The sequence below is a fragment of the Oncorhynchus tshawytscha genome, linkage group LG27 (genome assembly GCF_018296145.1).
Source record: "Oncorhynchus tshawytscha isolate Ot180627B linkage group LG27, Otsh_v2.0, whole genome shotgun sequence".
Taxonomy (NCBI): domain Eukaryota; kingdom Metazoa; phylum Chordata; class Actinopteri; order Salmoniformes; family Salmonidae; genus Oncorhynchus; species Oncorhynchus tshawytscha.
Window position 1 is genome coordinate 7,172,614 of NC_056455.1, and position 14,211 is coordinate 7,186,824.

Genomic DNA, 14,211 nt, shown 5'->3' on the forward strand with positions numbered 1-14,211 from the left:
TTGCCATACCAAGAGGTGATGCAGCCAGTCAAGATGCTCTCAATGGCACAATTGTGGAACCTTTTGAGTATCTGCGGGCCCACGCCAAATCTTTTCAGCCTCCTGAGGGAGAAGAGAAATTGTCGTGCCCTCTTCACGACTGTGTTGGTGTGTTTGGACCATGATAGGTCATTAGCGATGTGGACACAGAGGAACTTGAAGCTCTCAAACTGCTCCACTACAGCCCTGTAGATGTGAATGGGGGTGTGTCCAGCCCTCCATTTCCTGTAGTCCATGATAAGCACATTTTTCTTGCCCACATTGAGGTAGTGGTTGTTGTCCTGGCACCACACTGCCAGGTCTCTGACCTCCTCCCTATAGGCTGTCTCATTGTCGTCTGTGATCAGGCCTACCACCGTTGTGTCATCGGCAAACTTGATGATGGTGTTGTAGTCATGCGCCACCACGCAGTCGTGGGTGAACAGGGAGTACAGGAGGGTACCAAGCACACCCCTGAGGGGCCCCCGTGTTGAGGGTCAGCGTGGCGAATATGTTGTTGCCTACCCTCACCACCTGGGGGGTGGCCCATCAGGAACTTCAGGATCCAGTTGCAGAGGGAGGTGTTCAGTCGCAGGGACCTAACATGCTGACCAGACCGCATGCGCCATCACTCGCATGTTGATTTTATCCCCTCCGCATCAGATGCGATCAGGACATGCAGGTTGAAATATAAAAACAAACTCTGAACCAACTATATTCATTTGGGGACAGGTTGAAAAACATTAAACATTTATGGCAATTTAGCTAGCTAGCTTTTGCTTGCTAATTTGTTCTGGGATATAAACATTACGTTGTTATTTTACCTGAAATGCATAAGGTCCTCTACTCTGACAATTAATCCACAGATAAAAGTGTAAATGTTTGTTTGCAAGTAATCTCTCCTCCTTTAGGCTTCTTCTTCTACTTTGGACTTTGTATGGCGGTTGGCAACCAACTTTAAGGTGCATTACCACAATCGACTGGACTGGAGTGTGGGCCTCAGTTCATCTTTCAATCACCCAGGTGCTCTATGCTCTTAAAAGCCAATGAGGTGATGGCACGTGGGTATATTCTCCTAAAAACCAATGAGGAGACAGGAGAGGCAGGACTTGCAGTGCGTCAAGCGTCACAAATAGAACCAAGTTCTATTTTAGCACCTGGCTACGCAGACACTCATTGATGTGTGCGAGCAGTGTGGGTGCAATGATTGAATAATAATATTTTGCAACGCTCGCGCATGCGTCACTTTAGCATAGTGATGATCAGCATGTTAGGATGGTCAGCATGTTAGCATAGTGATGAGCTTTGTGGGCACTACGGCGTTGAACGCTGAGCTGTAGGTGTTCCTTTTGTCCAGATGGGAAAGGGCAGTGTGGAGTGCAATAGAGATTGCGTCATCTGTGGATCTGTTTGGGCGGTATGTGAATTGGAGTGCGTTCAGGGTTTCTGGGATGATGAGGTTGATGTGAGCCATGGCCAGCCTTTCAAAGCATTTCATGGCTACAGATGTGAGTGCTACAGGCAGCAGTCATTTAGACAAGTTACCTTGATGTTCTTGGGCACAGGGACTACGGTGGTCTGCTTGAAACATGTAAGTATTACAGACTGGGTCAGGCAGAGGTTGAAAATGTCAGTGAAGACAGAGTAATTTTAAGTCTACCAATTGGTGCTGAAACGACAGATGAATATGCATATATTTAGATGTTTTTCTTTCATTGATCCCTAATATTCTGAACCCGTTCGCTGGATATATTGTATTGAGTCTGCCATCAAACTTCAAACTAAAAGGACCACTGTATTTTGGGTTTAAGATAAATGTAATGGAAACCCTGTTTAAATGAAAACTCAACGAGAAAATCTGTTGGCTAGGAAGTTAGAGGGTTTCAGCATTTCAACTACATTTATTCAGCGTGCGCAGGGGAACCACGCCTGCAAAATCCCGTACGCACCTTCATAAGGTAAGTCTGAATACCAACTACTGAGAAGTGCAGTAGGAAAGGCTTACATAAGAAGCATAATCTTAGGTCAGTTAGGATCACCACTTTATTTTAAGAATGTGAAATGTCAGAATAAGAGTAGAGAGAATGATTTCTTTCATCACATTCCCAGTGGGTCAGAAGTTTACATACACTCAATTAGTATTTGGTAGCATTGCCTTTAAATTGTTTAACTTGGGTCAAACGTTTCAGATAGCCTTCCACAAGCTTCCCACAATAAGTTGGGTGAATTTTGGCCCATTCCTCCTGACAGAGCTGGTGTAACTGAGTCAGGTTTGTAGACCTCCTTGCTCGCACATGCTTTTTCAGTTTTTCAAATGTTCTATAAGATTGAGGTCAGGGCTTTGTGATGACCACTCCAATACCTTGACTTTGTTGTCCTTAAGCCATTTTGCCACAACTTTGGAAGTATGCTTGGGGTCATTGTCCATTTGGAAGACCCATTTGCGACCAAGCTTTAACTTCCTGACTGATGTCTTGAGATGTTGCTTCAATATATCCACATCATTTTCCCATCCTCATGACGCCATCTATTTTGTGAAGTGCACCAGTCCCTCTTGCAGCAAAGTACCCCCACAACATGATGCTGCCACCCCAGTGCTTCACAGTTGGGATTGTGTTATTTGGCTTGCAGGCCTCCCCCTTTTTCCTCCAAACATAACGATGGTCATTATGGCCAAACAGTTCTATGTTTGTTTCATCAGACCACATGACATTTCTCCAAAAGTACGATCTTCGTACTTCCCCATGTGCAGTTGCAAACCGTAGTCTGGCTTTTTTATGGAGGTTTTGGAGCAGCGGCTTCTTCCTTGCTGAGCAGCTTTTCGGGTTATGTTGATATAGGACTCGTTTTACTGTGGATATAGATACCGGTTTCCTCCAGCATCTTCACATGGTCCTTTGCTGTTGTTCTGGGATTGATTTGCACTTTTCGCACCAAAATACGTTCATCTCTTGGAGACAGAACACGTCTCCTTCCTGAGTGGTATGACGGCTGCGTGGTCCCATGGTGTTTATACTTGCATACTATTGTTTGTACAGATGAACGTGGTACCTTCAGGCGTTTGGAAATTGCTCCCAAGGATGAACCAGACTGAACCAGACCAGACCAGGTCTTGGCTGATTCCTTTTGATTTTCAAGCAAAGAGGCACTGAGTTTGAAGGTAGGCCTTGAAATACATCCACAGGTACACCTCCAATTGACTCAAATGATGTCAATTAATTTCATTTTATGAAATTTTCCAAGCAGTTTAAAAGCACAGTCAACTTAGTGTATGTAAACTTCTGACCCACTGGAATTGTGATACACTGAATTATAAGTGAAATAATCTGTCTGTAAACAATTCTTAGAAAAATTGCACAAAGTAGATGTCATAACCGACTTGCCAAAACTATAGTTTGTAAACAAGAAATGTGTGGAGTGGTTGAAAAACGAGTTTTAATGACTCCAACCTAAGTGTATGTAAACTTCTGACTTCAACTGTATGTACAGGTGTAGTGTAGCGTACTGGTTGGCAGCCCGCTAGGGACAGTGTCTAAGGTGTCAGGGCAGGGTACTGGGCGGAGGCCGGCTCGTGATAACTGTTTAACAGTCTGATAGCCTGGAGATAGAAGCTGTTTATCAGTCTCTCAGTCCCAGCTTTGATGCACCTGTACTGTCTTTGCCTTTTAGATGGTACTGGGGTGAACAGGCCGTGGTTCGGGTGGCTGAGATCCTCGATAATCTTCTTGGCCTTCCTGTGACACTGGGTGCGTGGGTACGAAGACCCGCAAGCAACTGCGGCCCCTCGTGATGAATTCCGATTTTTTTGTTGCCCCCTCCCCCATCAAAGTTGCCCATCCCTGCCATAGACAAACAGAACCCTGGACAGGTTAATCACCCTCATCTCATTTACCCCTTATATATACAACAATAAGCGTTCGAGATTTGTTTTTAAAATGTTGTTAAGTTACAATAACACTTTATTTGAAGCAATCCCTAATATATACAAGACAATCACAATATGATACACGATAGGCACCAAAAGTCAGCCCATAAACTAACCCGGGGCATTTTCTTCTCACCCACATAGTACCCTGATTCAAGTATTTTACTCATCTTTGTTTCCTTATGACAATGTATAAGTAGTACCACTACCTGTCCAGTAGATGGGGCAATTTATTTCTTACCCACATACTGTAGACATGCTACTATTTAGCCATTTTTTTGTGAGAAAAAATATGGTTATTCATTTCAAGTTCTTTGGAAGACGAATCCAAATAATGACAGAAACCCAACTATTCCAAAAATGTTTCTTTCCCCATACTGCTCTTAAATCCGAAAGGAACAATTTTGGTTTCACTCCATCTCAGTGGTGGAAAAAGTACCCAATTGTCATTCTTGAGTAAAAGTAAAGATACCTTCATAGAAAATGACTCAAGTAAAAGTGAAAGTCACCCAATAAAACACTACTTGATTAAAAGTCTAAAACTATTTGGTTGTAAATATACTTAAGTATCAAAAGTAAATGTAATTGTTAAAATATACTTAAGTATCAAAAGTAAAAGTATAATCATTTCTAATTTCTTATATTAAGAAAACCAGATGGCGCCATAGTTTTTTTTGTGTATTTTTACAGATAGCCAGGGGTACACTTCAACACTTAGACATCATTACAAATTAGACATATGTGTGTGAATTGGACAATTTTCCTGTCCTGCTAAGCATTCAACATGCAATGAGTACTTTTGGGTGTCAGGGAAAATGTATGGAGTAAAAAGTACATAATTTTCTTTAGGAACGTAGTGAAGTAAAAGTGAAAGTTGTCAAAAATAGAAATAGTAAAGTAAAGTACAGATATCCCCAAAACTACTTAAGTAGTACTTTAAAGTATTTTTTACTTAAGCACTTTACACAACTGCTCCTTCTAGTGGAATAGTTGTGGTTATCCCTGACCAAGTTAAAGTAGTTACATAAGTATTCGGGGAACACACAGTGGACAATCTTAAGTACAAGACACAATTTAAAAGACAATAGCAATAGTAATATTAGCTGGCAGTCAAAAACATGTTACCTGATCATAACTGTTACAGTAAAATGGTTAGGTTTATTACTGTCAGATATTGTTGGCGTCATACTATTAGGCATATATTTATTATACATGGTATAACCCATAGGATTATCTTTCACTTAGAACTAACTAGCTGTTAAAATGATACCCGTTCTTTCACATCCCTTGTTGAGGAAGTGTTTGAGACATACCTGATGGAAGGTCATTCATTGTATTGCAGGCCTATTGTATTGAAGTCAGAGTCGTTCTCTAGGCATTCACACGTTTTTATCACCACCAGATTTACTTTTGAAATTCTGAGGCACGCAATGTCCATGTCGTGATGCAAATAAACCTCAATGTCATTTCAAGTAGTTGGGGTGTAAAATGGCCAGCAGAGCTGGGTTTTTTTTCATTGTCTTCCCAACAGGCCTTTTCGCATGTTGTTTGGTTTCCGCGGTCACGATTTTAACAACACTCGGCACCCTTAATTGTCTCATCAAGGCGTACCCTATACACACCATAAACTGCTCATCGAAATGAACTTAAACTGGTCGAAATATGTCATGTGAGTGGTTGTTGTTGTCGTTTCATGGCAAATGCACGAATGAAATGCACAACAGGACTAGAGTTTTACTATCTGAGGTTTACAACGGTGACCAAACCCATATTTTTTATCTAATGTGTTTAGGGTGCACGCATGTTCATAAAAAATATATATATATATATCACTGGGCATGCATGAGAACCGACTGATGTTGTTACTGACAAAAAGATACAAAGACACACTAACGTTCTTTCCCCCCTTGATAGCCTATATAAAATACTGTGTACTGTACAGTACTGAAAAGACACACTAACATTAATTTCCCCATTGATAGCCTATATAAAATACTGTGTGCTGAACAGTACTGACAGCACCCAGGAGACACGTGTATTTGGCTCCTCCTATTGGAGGAAACGAATGCACAGTATGCACTCTCCTAACAGACGAACACGTCGTGAAAAACGTCGATAAACCGTTAAATACATCAATATTTTTTTGCCGAAAACAAGATATCTATAAATTATAGTTATATAGTTATTATTAACATAATTGACAATATCCATCGGATAATTGGTTTTTATTTTCGTAATGAAGTGCAACGGGGGTATAGCTCAGTGGTAGAGCATTTGACTGCAGATCAAGAGGTCCCCGGTTCAAATCCGGATGCCCCCTATTTTGAAGCCGCGAACGCGCGAGCTAGTAAAGTGTAGCTGTTAGAAACAAGTCGGTATATAATATCACCCTTGGATTGCTAACCTTTGTTTTGGCAATTCTAAACAGGGTGGGTAGTTTGAGCCCTGATTGGATGACAGCCGTGGTATTTCCGTGTATGTGGTGTATGGCCAAAATACCACACCCTTATTGCTTAATGATAAACTGGGTGGTTTGAGCCCTGAATGCTGATTGGCTGACATATGTGGTATATTTAAGCAACAAGGCATGAGGGGGTCTGGTATATGGCCAATATACCACGGCTAAGGGCTGATCTTAGGCGCGACGTATACCACAAACCCCTGAGGTGCCTTATTGCTATTTTAAACTGGTTACCAGCGTAATTAGAGCAGTAAAAATAAATGTTTTGTCATACCCGTGGTATACGGTCTGATATACCATGGCTGTCAGCCAATCAGCATTCAGGGCTCAAACCACCCAGTTTATAATTAAGCAATAAGGCCCAAGGGGTGTGGTATATGGCTAAAGGCTGTTCTTACACAACAGTGTCTGGACACAGCCCTTAGCTGTGGTATATTGGCCATATACCACAAACCCCTAAGGTGCCTTATTGCTATTATAAACTGCTTACAAACGTAATCAGAGCAGCAAAAATACATGTTTTGTCATACCTGTAGTATACGGTCTGATATACCACGGCTGTCAGCCAATCAGCATTCAGGGCTCGAACAACCCAGTTTATAACAGACTATATACAACTGGTATGACAAAACATTTATTTTCACTGTTCTAATTACGAGGGTAAAGAGTTTATGATAGCAATAAGGCACCTCGGCATCCCTAGAAAATGTACATAGAAATGTGAGTTATAGACCTGTCATTTTTATTGAAAGTAAGTATAAGAAGCCATACATCTGCACTATTTCTATGCTTCCTGTTCTTAAATTTAGTTTTTTAGGCTTTTAAGTTTGGTTTTGTACAGAAGCTTCAAACAGCTGAAAATACAACATATTTGGTTATAAAAAATATATTTCACAATGGGTTAGATGGTACAGTGATTCTCTATACTATTCATTGCTTGTTTTAGCAAAGGAAAATGTTTAGCTCCATAATTATAAAGTATGCATTAAGGTGTATGTAATAGCATAAACAAATGTAGACATTAATAAATGCATTTCTATAGCTTCCAAAATATTTTTTACAAAGGTGGGGGAGTGCAAAGATGGAGAGGTTGCTTCAAAACAGAGCCCCCTGTCAGTCATCTAGTGCAGTGGTTCCTAACCAGGGGTACTAAGCCTATCCAAAGGGGTACTTGAGAATATTATTTTCATTAACTGTAATAAAATATCCCAGAAATTTGCCATATACACAAAAAGCTTATTCCCTCACAAATTTGTTTTCATCCCTGTTAGTGAACATTCCTCCTTTGCCAAGATAATCCATCCACCTAGACAGGTGTGGCATATCAAGAAGCTGATTAAACAGCATGATCATTACACAGGTGCACCTTGTGCTGAGGACAGTAAAAATCCACTCTAAAATGTGCAGTTTTGTCACCGGACACAATGCCACAGATGTCTCAAGTTGAGGGAGTGTGCAATTGACATGCAGGAATGTCCAACAGACCTGTTGCCAGAGAATTTAATGTTCATTTCTCTACCATAAGCCGCCTCCAACATCATTTTAGAGAATTCGGCAGTACACCCAACCAGCCTAACAACTGCAGACCACGCCAATCCAGGACCTCAACATCCGTCTTCTTCACCTGTGGGATCGCCTGAGAAGGGGGGGGTACTGAGGAGTATTTATTTAAAAAGCCCTTTTGTGGGGAAAAACAAATTCTTATTGACTGGGCCTGGCTCCCAAGTGGGTGGACCTATGCCCTCCCATGGCTGCATCCCTGCGCAGTCATGTGAAATCCATAGATTAGGCCCTAATTAATTTATTTCAATGACCAATTTCCTTCTATGAAGTGTAACTCAGTAAAAACTTTGAAATTGCTGCATGTTGCATTTATATTTCTGTTCAGTATATAAATCATTGGTTCAGACATTCCCAAATTATTCCATCTGTAATTCCCCTACTACAAAGAAGGCAGCCAGGTCACCAGTTTATCAATAATAACATTTATTTGTACAAAAAATATTTTATACACTGTAAAATACTGTATATGTATAAAAAAATACACATAATTAACCTGTTTTAAATCAGACAATACTTGTTTGTCATCTTGCTTTTTTAACAGAAATCATGATGCTATTTTTCACTGTCAAGCAACCACCTTTTTCCTTCTTTGATATAAATACTTCCAAGTAATTTGTGCATTGATAGCTTAGAAGGCTGAGCACCAGTCTGATCCCCATTCGGTCTGGCCTCTTAACATGTGTACTGTGGCTTTCTTCAAGTCAGAGGTACAAAACTGTATGTTAAAGAAATCCAATGCAACCTCTCATTCCATCTCTGTGGAGTTCATGAGGACAGGAGGCTTAAATACTGTGATAGGTCCCTATTCAGCTTATGTGGGACATACTGTGTCACCCTCATGGAATCAGGTATGACAGGTAGGATTCTTATGTAAACATGGTGGGCATCTAGAACAGAGTCTCACACACTATAACACACGCACCCATGCTAACGCTAATGCACAATGGCATACCCTGGCATGCCTAGTTGAGGTTCTGCCAGGTTCCTCCAGGCCTCCTCTATCGCGATGCCGATCTGGACCCTGGTCAGCCCTTGCAGACACAGTAAGGCCTGGGTAAGGCATGCGGGTGACAGGGCAGGTCTGGGGCCAGCCCTGGGGCTCAGAGGGGCAGCGTCACAACAGATAGTGGAGGTCCTGATCTGGGCACTGTGGCTTCAGCTGCAATGTCTATGAGGTTGTGTTTGTTGGGTCAAAGGATAGCTGTCCTGGTTCCAATTGGGATGAGCCCACGGAAGGAGTTCTAACTGGCCAGGACACGAGACCTCATCCAGTCCAGACTGGCAGGTAGTCTGGAGGAGAGGAGAAAGAGATGGAAATGGTTTTGAAAATGAAACTGTGTTTGAGTAACTTAAGGTTATTTATGATGGGAATGTTATAACACACACACACGGAGGAGGCCTAGGTGTGTCTGTAGTTATGCAGTGTACTCACCCCTCCCCTGTGAGGGCACAGCAGGCCTGTACATGCCAGGAGTGGGCTGTAATGGAGCTGAGGGTGAGGCACTGGGAGATCTCTGCCACTGTCATAGAGTCCTTCATGTCCTGCTTGTTGGCCAGAACTAGAATCGCAGCATTCTGTAGGTCCTAAACACCAGTCAGAAGACAGGACAGGAGAGATGGGCAGGGTTAGATTCTGTAGGTACAACACACACCAGTCAGAATGGACAGGAAAGAGAGAGAGGGGCACAGTTCTCTCGTTTTTATATTCAACATATTTACACATCTGAGCATTTCCTGTGGTAATCTACAGAATGCCACCGCGGTGACGTCTCAGATAATAGAAAAGAGCAGCGACTGCGGAACAGAAACTGAGCAGCTCAGCAGTCAATGCACTGATTCACACAGGGGAAATGTTGAAACAACCCATCATGGTTTTGCGATCAGTTTGTTTGCTCTGTAGCAGCTCACGAGTCAACATGTTAAAGCTACAATGTGTCACTTTTTGGGCAACCTGATCAAATTCACATAGAAACGTGAGTTACAGATGTGCCATTCTCATTGAAAGCAAGTCTAATAGGCGATTTTATACACCAGCGTCAAAAGGCTGAAAATACAATATATTTTGTTATCAAAAATAGATTTCACAGCAGTTTGGATGGTACAACAATTTTCTACACTATACACTGCTTGTTTAATCACATCACTGAAATTAGGTGAACTATTGGAATTTTAGCAAACAGGAAATGGCAGAGTGATTTATGCATATTGCACCTTTTAAAAACACTCTACAACAAAGCTTTCTTAGTGCCCAACAAGTTTTTCTGCCATTAACCTTGTTCTGAACACCTCCAAAACAAAGGTCATGTGGTCAGGTAAGAAGAATGCCCCTCTCCCCAAATGTGTGTTTACAATCTCTGAGGGTTTAGAGCTTGAGGTAGTCACCTCATACAAGTACTTGGGAGTATGGCTAGACGGTACACAGTCATTCTCTCAGCACATATCAAAGCTGCAGGCTGAGGTTAAATCTAGACTTGGTTTCCTTTATCGTAATCGCTCCTCTTTCACCACAGCTGCCAAACTAACACTGATTCAGAGGAGACATAATTTATAGAGCGGCTAGATGTTCTTTACCATTCGGCCATCAGATTTGCCACCAATGCTCTTTATAGGACACATCACTGCGCTCTCTACTCCTCTGTAAACTGGTCATCTCTGAATGCTTATTTATAAAACCCTCTTAGGCCTCACTCCCTACTATCTGAGATATCTACTGTATCCATCGTCCTCCACATAAAACACCCATTCTGCCAGTCACATTCTGTTAAAGGTCACCCAAAACACAAACATCCCTGGGTCGCTCTTCTTTTCAGTTGGCTGCAGCTAGTGACTGGAACGAGCTGCAATAAACACCCAAACCGGACCGTGTTATCTCAATCTCTTCATTCAAAGACTCAATCATGGACACTCTTACTGACAGTTGTGGCTGCTTTGTGTGATTTCTTGTTGTCTACCTTCTTGTCCTTTGTGCTGTTGGCTGTGCCCAATAATGTTTGTACCACGTTTTGTGCTGCTACCATGCTGTGTCTTCATGGGTTGCTGCCATGCTGTTGTTGTCTTAGGTCTCTCTTTATGTAGTGATATATCTCTCTTGTTATGATGTGTGTTTTGTCCTATACTATTATTATTTGTAAATATATATATTTTTTTTAAATCTTGCATTTGAAACTGGTCTTCAGGAAAAAAAAAAAAAAAAACAGTAAGGTTGAGCTGTGACCCCCCCCAAAAAAAAACAGGTGGTTGTTACCTCATGTTCAAGCATGCGGTGAAGTTCATCTTTGTTCAGAGTTAGGCGCTCACGGTCTGTGCTGTCCACAACCAGAATAACAATCTAAAGAGAGACAAAACAACTGAATACGCAGGCCAAAGGGGACCAACTTACTCACTTATCTGTACCCCAGGCTCCGAGTGCTCTCATCTCATCAACGTTTAACATGGCTTCAGTAACAGTCTAGTGTGTTAGAGGAATACTCAGGACAGCAGACTGATATGGTTAGTTCTGTAACAGATGACGTAATAGTGTTCCCATGCATTATCAATGACAACAACAATCAGCTGCCGGTTAAAGTGCAATAACTCAATCAGCTGCCGGTTAAAGTGCAATAACTCAATCAGCTGCCGGTTAAAGTGCAATAACTCAATGTTGGCCTGATCGTTGGACTGCTGAAAAACATCTTGTCTCCAGATGTAGCTATTCAGACAGTCTCGGAGGGAAAAGGGGAAGTTAAAGCTAAATGTGTTTAGGCATTAGCACCTTCATCAGGGTTCTATTTCTACTCCAGCTGTAACTGGCCAGAAACCCAACTCACACGTGTACACACTTTCCTTCCATAGACTTTCTGCGGCACACACACCAACAGATCCGTACCTCTGTGTTGCAGTAGTAGGAGTTCCAGCTGGCTCTCAGGCTTTCCTGGCCTCCGACGTCCCACACCAGGAAGCGGGTCTTGCGTACAGAGATCTCCTCTACGTTACTGCCAATGGTGGGGGAGGTGTGGACCGCCTCTTTGGTAAGGCTGAGGGGAACAGAGTGATTGTTATGACTAAGTGGTTATACATATCATTTGCATACACGTTTGACTTTTGTGATCATGAATTATACACATCTATTTTGAGATCACTCACAATTGGTAGAGGATAGTGGTCTTCCCAGCATTGTCCAGGCCCACTATGATCACTTTGTGTTCTGTGAGAGAAGGAATGAGGAAAGTCATTTACACACTTCTACACAACGGACACACAGATTGCCACTCACAGATCTGTGACCCTAAAGCTAACCAATCGTCACCATGACAACACATCAGACTGATGGACTCTCTTTGAAGGGTCTAGCTATGGATTCAAATACCAGATATGAAAAATATGGGCAGACATTCTTTATTATCCAAAGGGGTCAAAACCTCGCTGTGTTTGTTTGCAGTTTTATACTATTAGGTAAAACAAGGACCATTTGACCCTGATAGTCAACCCCAGCGACCTCTACCCTGCCGTCATCTCATCAACGAGGTAAACAGTACTGATTGACAAAATGTTATTGGTTGCATAATATTACTGCAATTCACTACCGCTACATAGAAAACAAGAGAATTACACGGGACACGTGTGCAGAACGTTGACACAGTTAACAGAACATGCAGTACGGACTAGCTCATGTCCCACAGAAATTAACAGGTTATTGGAAGGTGCCCGGTGTAGTTATGAACTTAGCTGGCTCGGCTAATTGAAGCACACCGACTTAGGCTGTGTCGAAATTGTCCATTTTTTTTAAACCGTCACGTTATTGAAAATCACGTCTAACAGCTTTTCTTGCGTTTTCTCATCATTTACACCCAGTCCATAACAACACCGTGCTACAAAGCAGCTAACGTTAGTAAACCAAGCAAGCAGAAATGATCAGGCACTGAGTGGAGATTACTTTAGAGCAACAATAACAGCAGTAAATTAGCTAAATGTATCCAGGCAGACAAATGATTACCTCTGTCTCCGAAGACAGTCATCAGCTTGGTAAAAAGTAGTCCCATATCCACCGGTGATGAGAATGAAGGCAACTCAAAGAAGTATGAAAATATTTCCAACAAGAGCAAATCAGAAAAGCCGTTAAAGTTAGCTGGCTAGCTAACACAATAGGCACCCCACAATTCGAGCTAACGTTAGCTAGCTAAATTACTGTACTGATAACTAACCCTGTGCTGTGCTTCGTTACTTTTAAGCCCAGCTACCTGGAAAACATTAGGTAGCACAGTCTAGAAAATTATTTTTTTAACGTTCATCGACACAAACAAAACTAGATATGTGCCCATGTGTTGTCTATCGATACCAAATTGATTCTGAGATCAAAATAGGCAATGCATTCTTTTACTTCGCTAGCTAGATTTTCGGGGGGTGACTGGAGCGAGTCACGGAAAAAGGCTGGGCAAAGGAATGCCTCAGCTAAAAGAGGGCGTGGCCACGCTGCTGTAGCAAAACATGACGCAAATATGACGAATGAGGACAACGCAAAACGTATGGACACGGAAGTGCACTATAGTTCCTCAAGCGTCATTCCAACAGGGGAATTCTACATGTTTATTAATAGTGACCAAAAGTGAAACAATGACGGTGACATCTACCTGGAATGTCCTTTCTATTCCTGTGATCGAGATTGTGTTTATCATAATCTTCAGGGCATGACTTTCCCAATTAACCTCACCCATGAGCACACACTGGGTTAATCAACGTTGTTTCCACGTCATTTCAATGAAATTACATTAAACCAACTTGGAATAGACGTTGAATTGATGTCTGTGCCCAGTGGGCAGGGTCACTAGCTGAGCACCTTCAAACACATGAATATCCATCAAATGTTTTAAAAACGGCACTCTGCACTAATATCTTAGTCGCCGTAAAATACTGTGTACTTTGATCAAGCCTCATTTCAGGGGGATTTACAGGTGATATTTATTGATAGCATCAACAAGTAAAGCCATGACTGTGACATTCCCCTGGAATTCCCTTTCTATTCCTGTGAATTAGAATGTGTTTGAATAAACTTCAGGGCTTGACTTTCCCAAGTTAAAATGTTCTCTCAACACTGGTCAATAGCACAATAGAAAAATCTTTATACAGTGTGTGCAAATGGAGTAAGGAGTAAGGCAAAAAAAAATAGGTCACAGTAGCGAAATAATTCAAATTTAGCAAATGAACACTGGAGTGATAAATGTGCAGATGATGATGTGCAAGTAGAAATACTGGTCTGCAAAAGAGCAAA

The 14,211-nt window shown here is 41.8% G+C and overlaps 1 protein-coding gene and 1 non-coding gene across 2 annotated transcripts; one reads left to right on the forward strand and one right to left on the reverse strand.

Moving 5' to 3' along the window:
* Positions 1-6,191: 6,191 nt before the first annotated feature.
* trnac-gca lies at positions 6,192-6,263 on the forward strand. The gene has a single exon. It is a non-coding gene; the product is annotated as a tRNA-Cys (tRNA).
* Positions 6,264-8,368: 2,105 nt separating this feature from the next.
* Positions 8,369-13,390, reverse strand: LOC112225959 (ADP-ribosylation factor-like protein 5B). The gene is made up of 6 exons (XM_024390114.2): positions 12,940-13,390; positions 12,090-12,150; positions 11,833-11,980; positions 11,212-11,295; positions 9,400-9,551; positions 8,369-9,257 (listed from the first exon to the last, which is right to left on the reverse strand). Exons 1-6 carry the CDS (start codon positions 12,983-12,985, stop codon positions 9,209-9,211), a joined length of 540 nt encoding a protein of 179 aa, XP_024245882.1. The 5' UTR covers positions 12,986-13,390; the 3' UTR covers positions 8,369-9,208.
* Positions 13,391-14,211: the final 821 nt, after the last annotated feature.

Coding starts and splice junctions, on each gene's coding strand:
- LOC112225959 (XM_024390114.2), bottom strand. CDS start 12,985: ATGGGACTACTTTTTACCAAGCTGATGACTGTCTTCGGAGACAGAG. Junction 12,151..12,939: donor GACTGTCTTCGGAGACAGAG/GTAATCATTTGT, acceptor CTTCTCTCACAG/AACACAAAGTGATCATAGTG. Junction 11,981..12,089: donor ACCACTATCCTCTACCAATT/GTGAGTGATCTC, acceptor TGTTCCCCTCAG/CCTTACCAAAGAGGCGGTCC.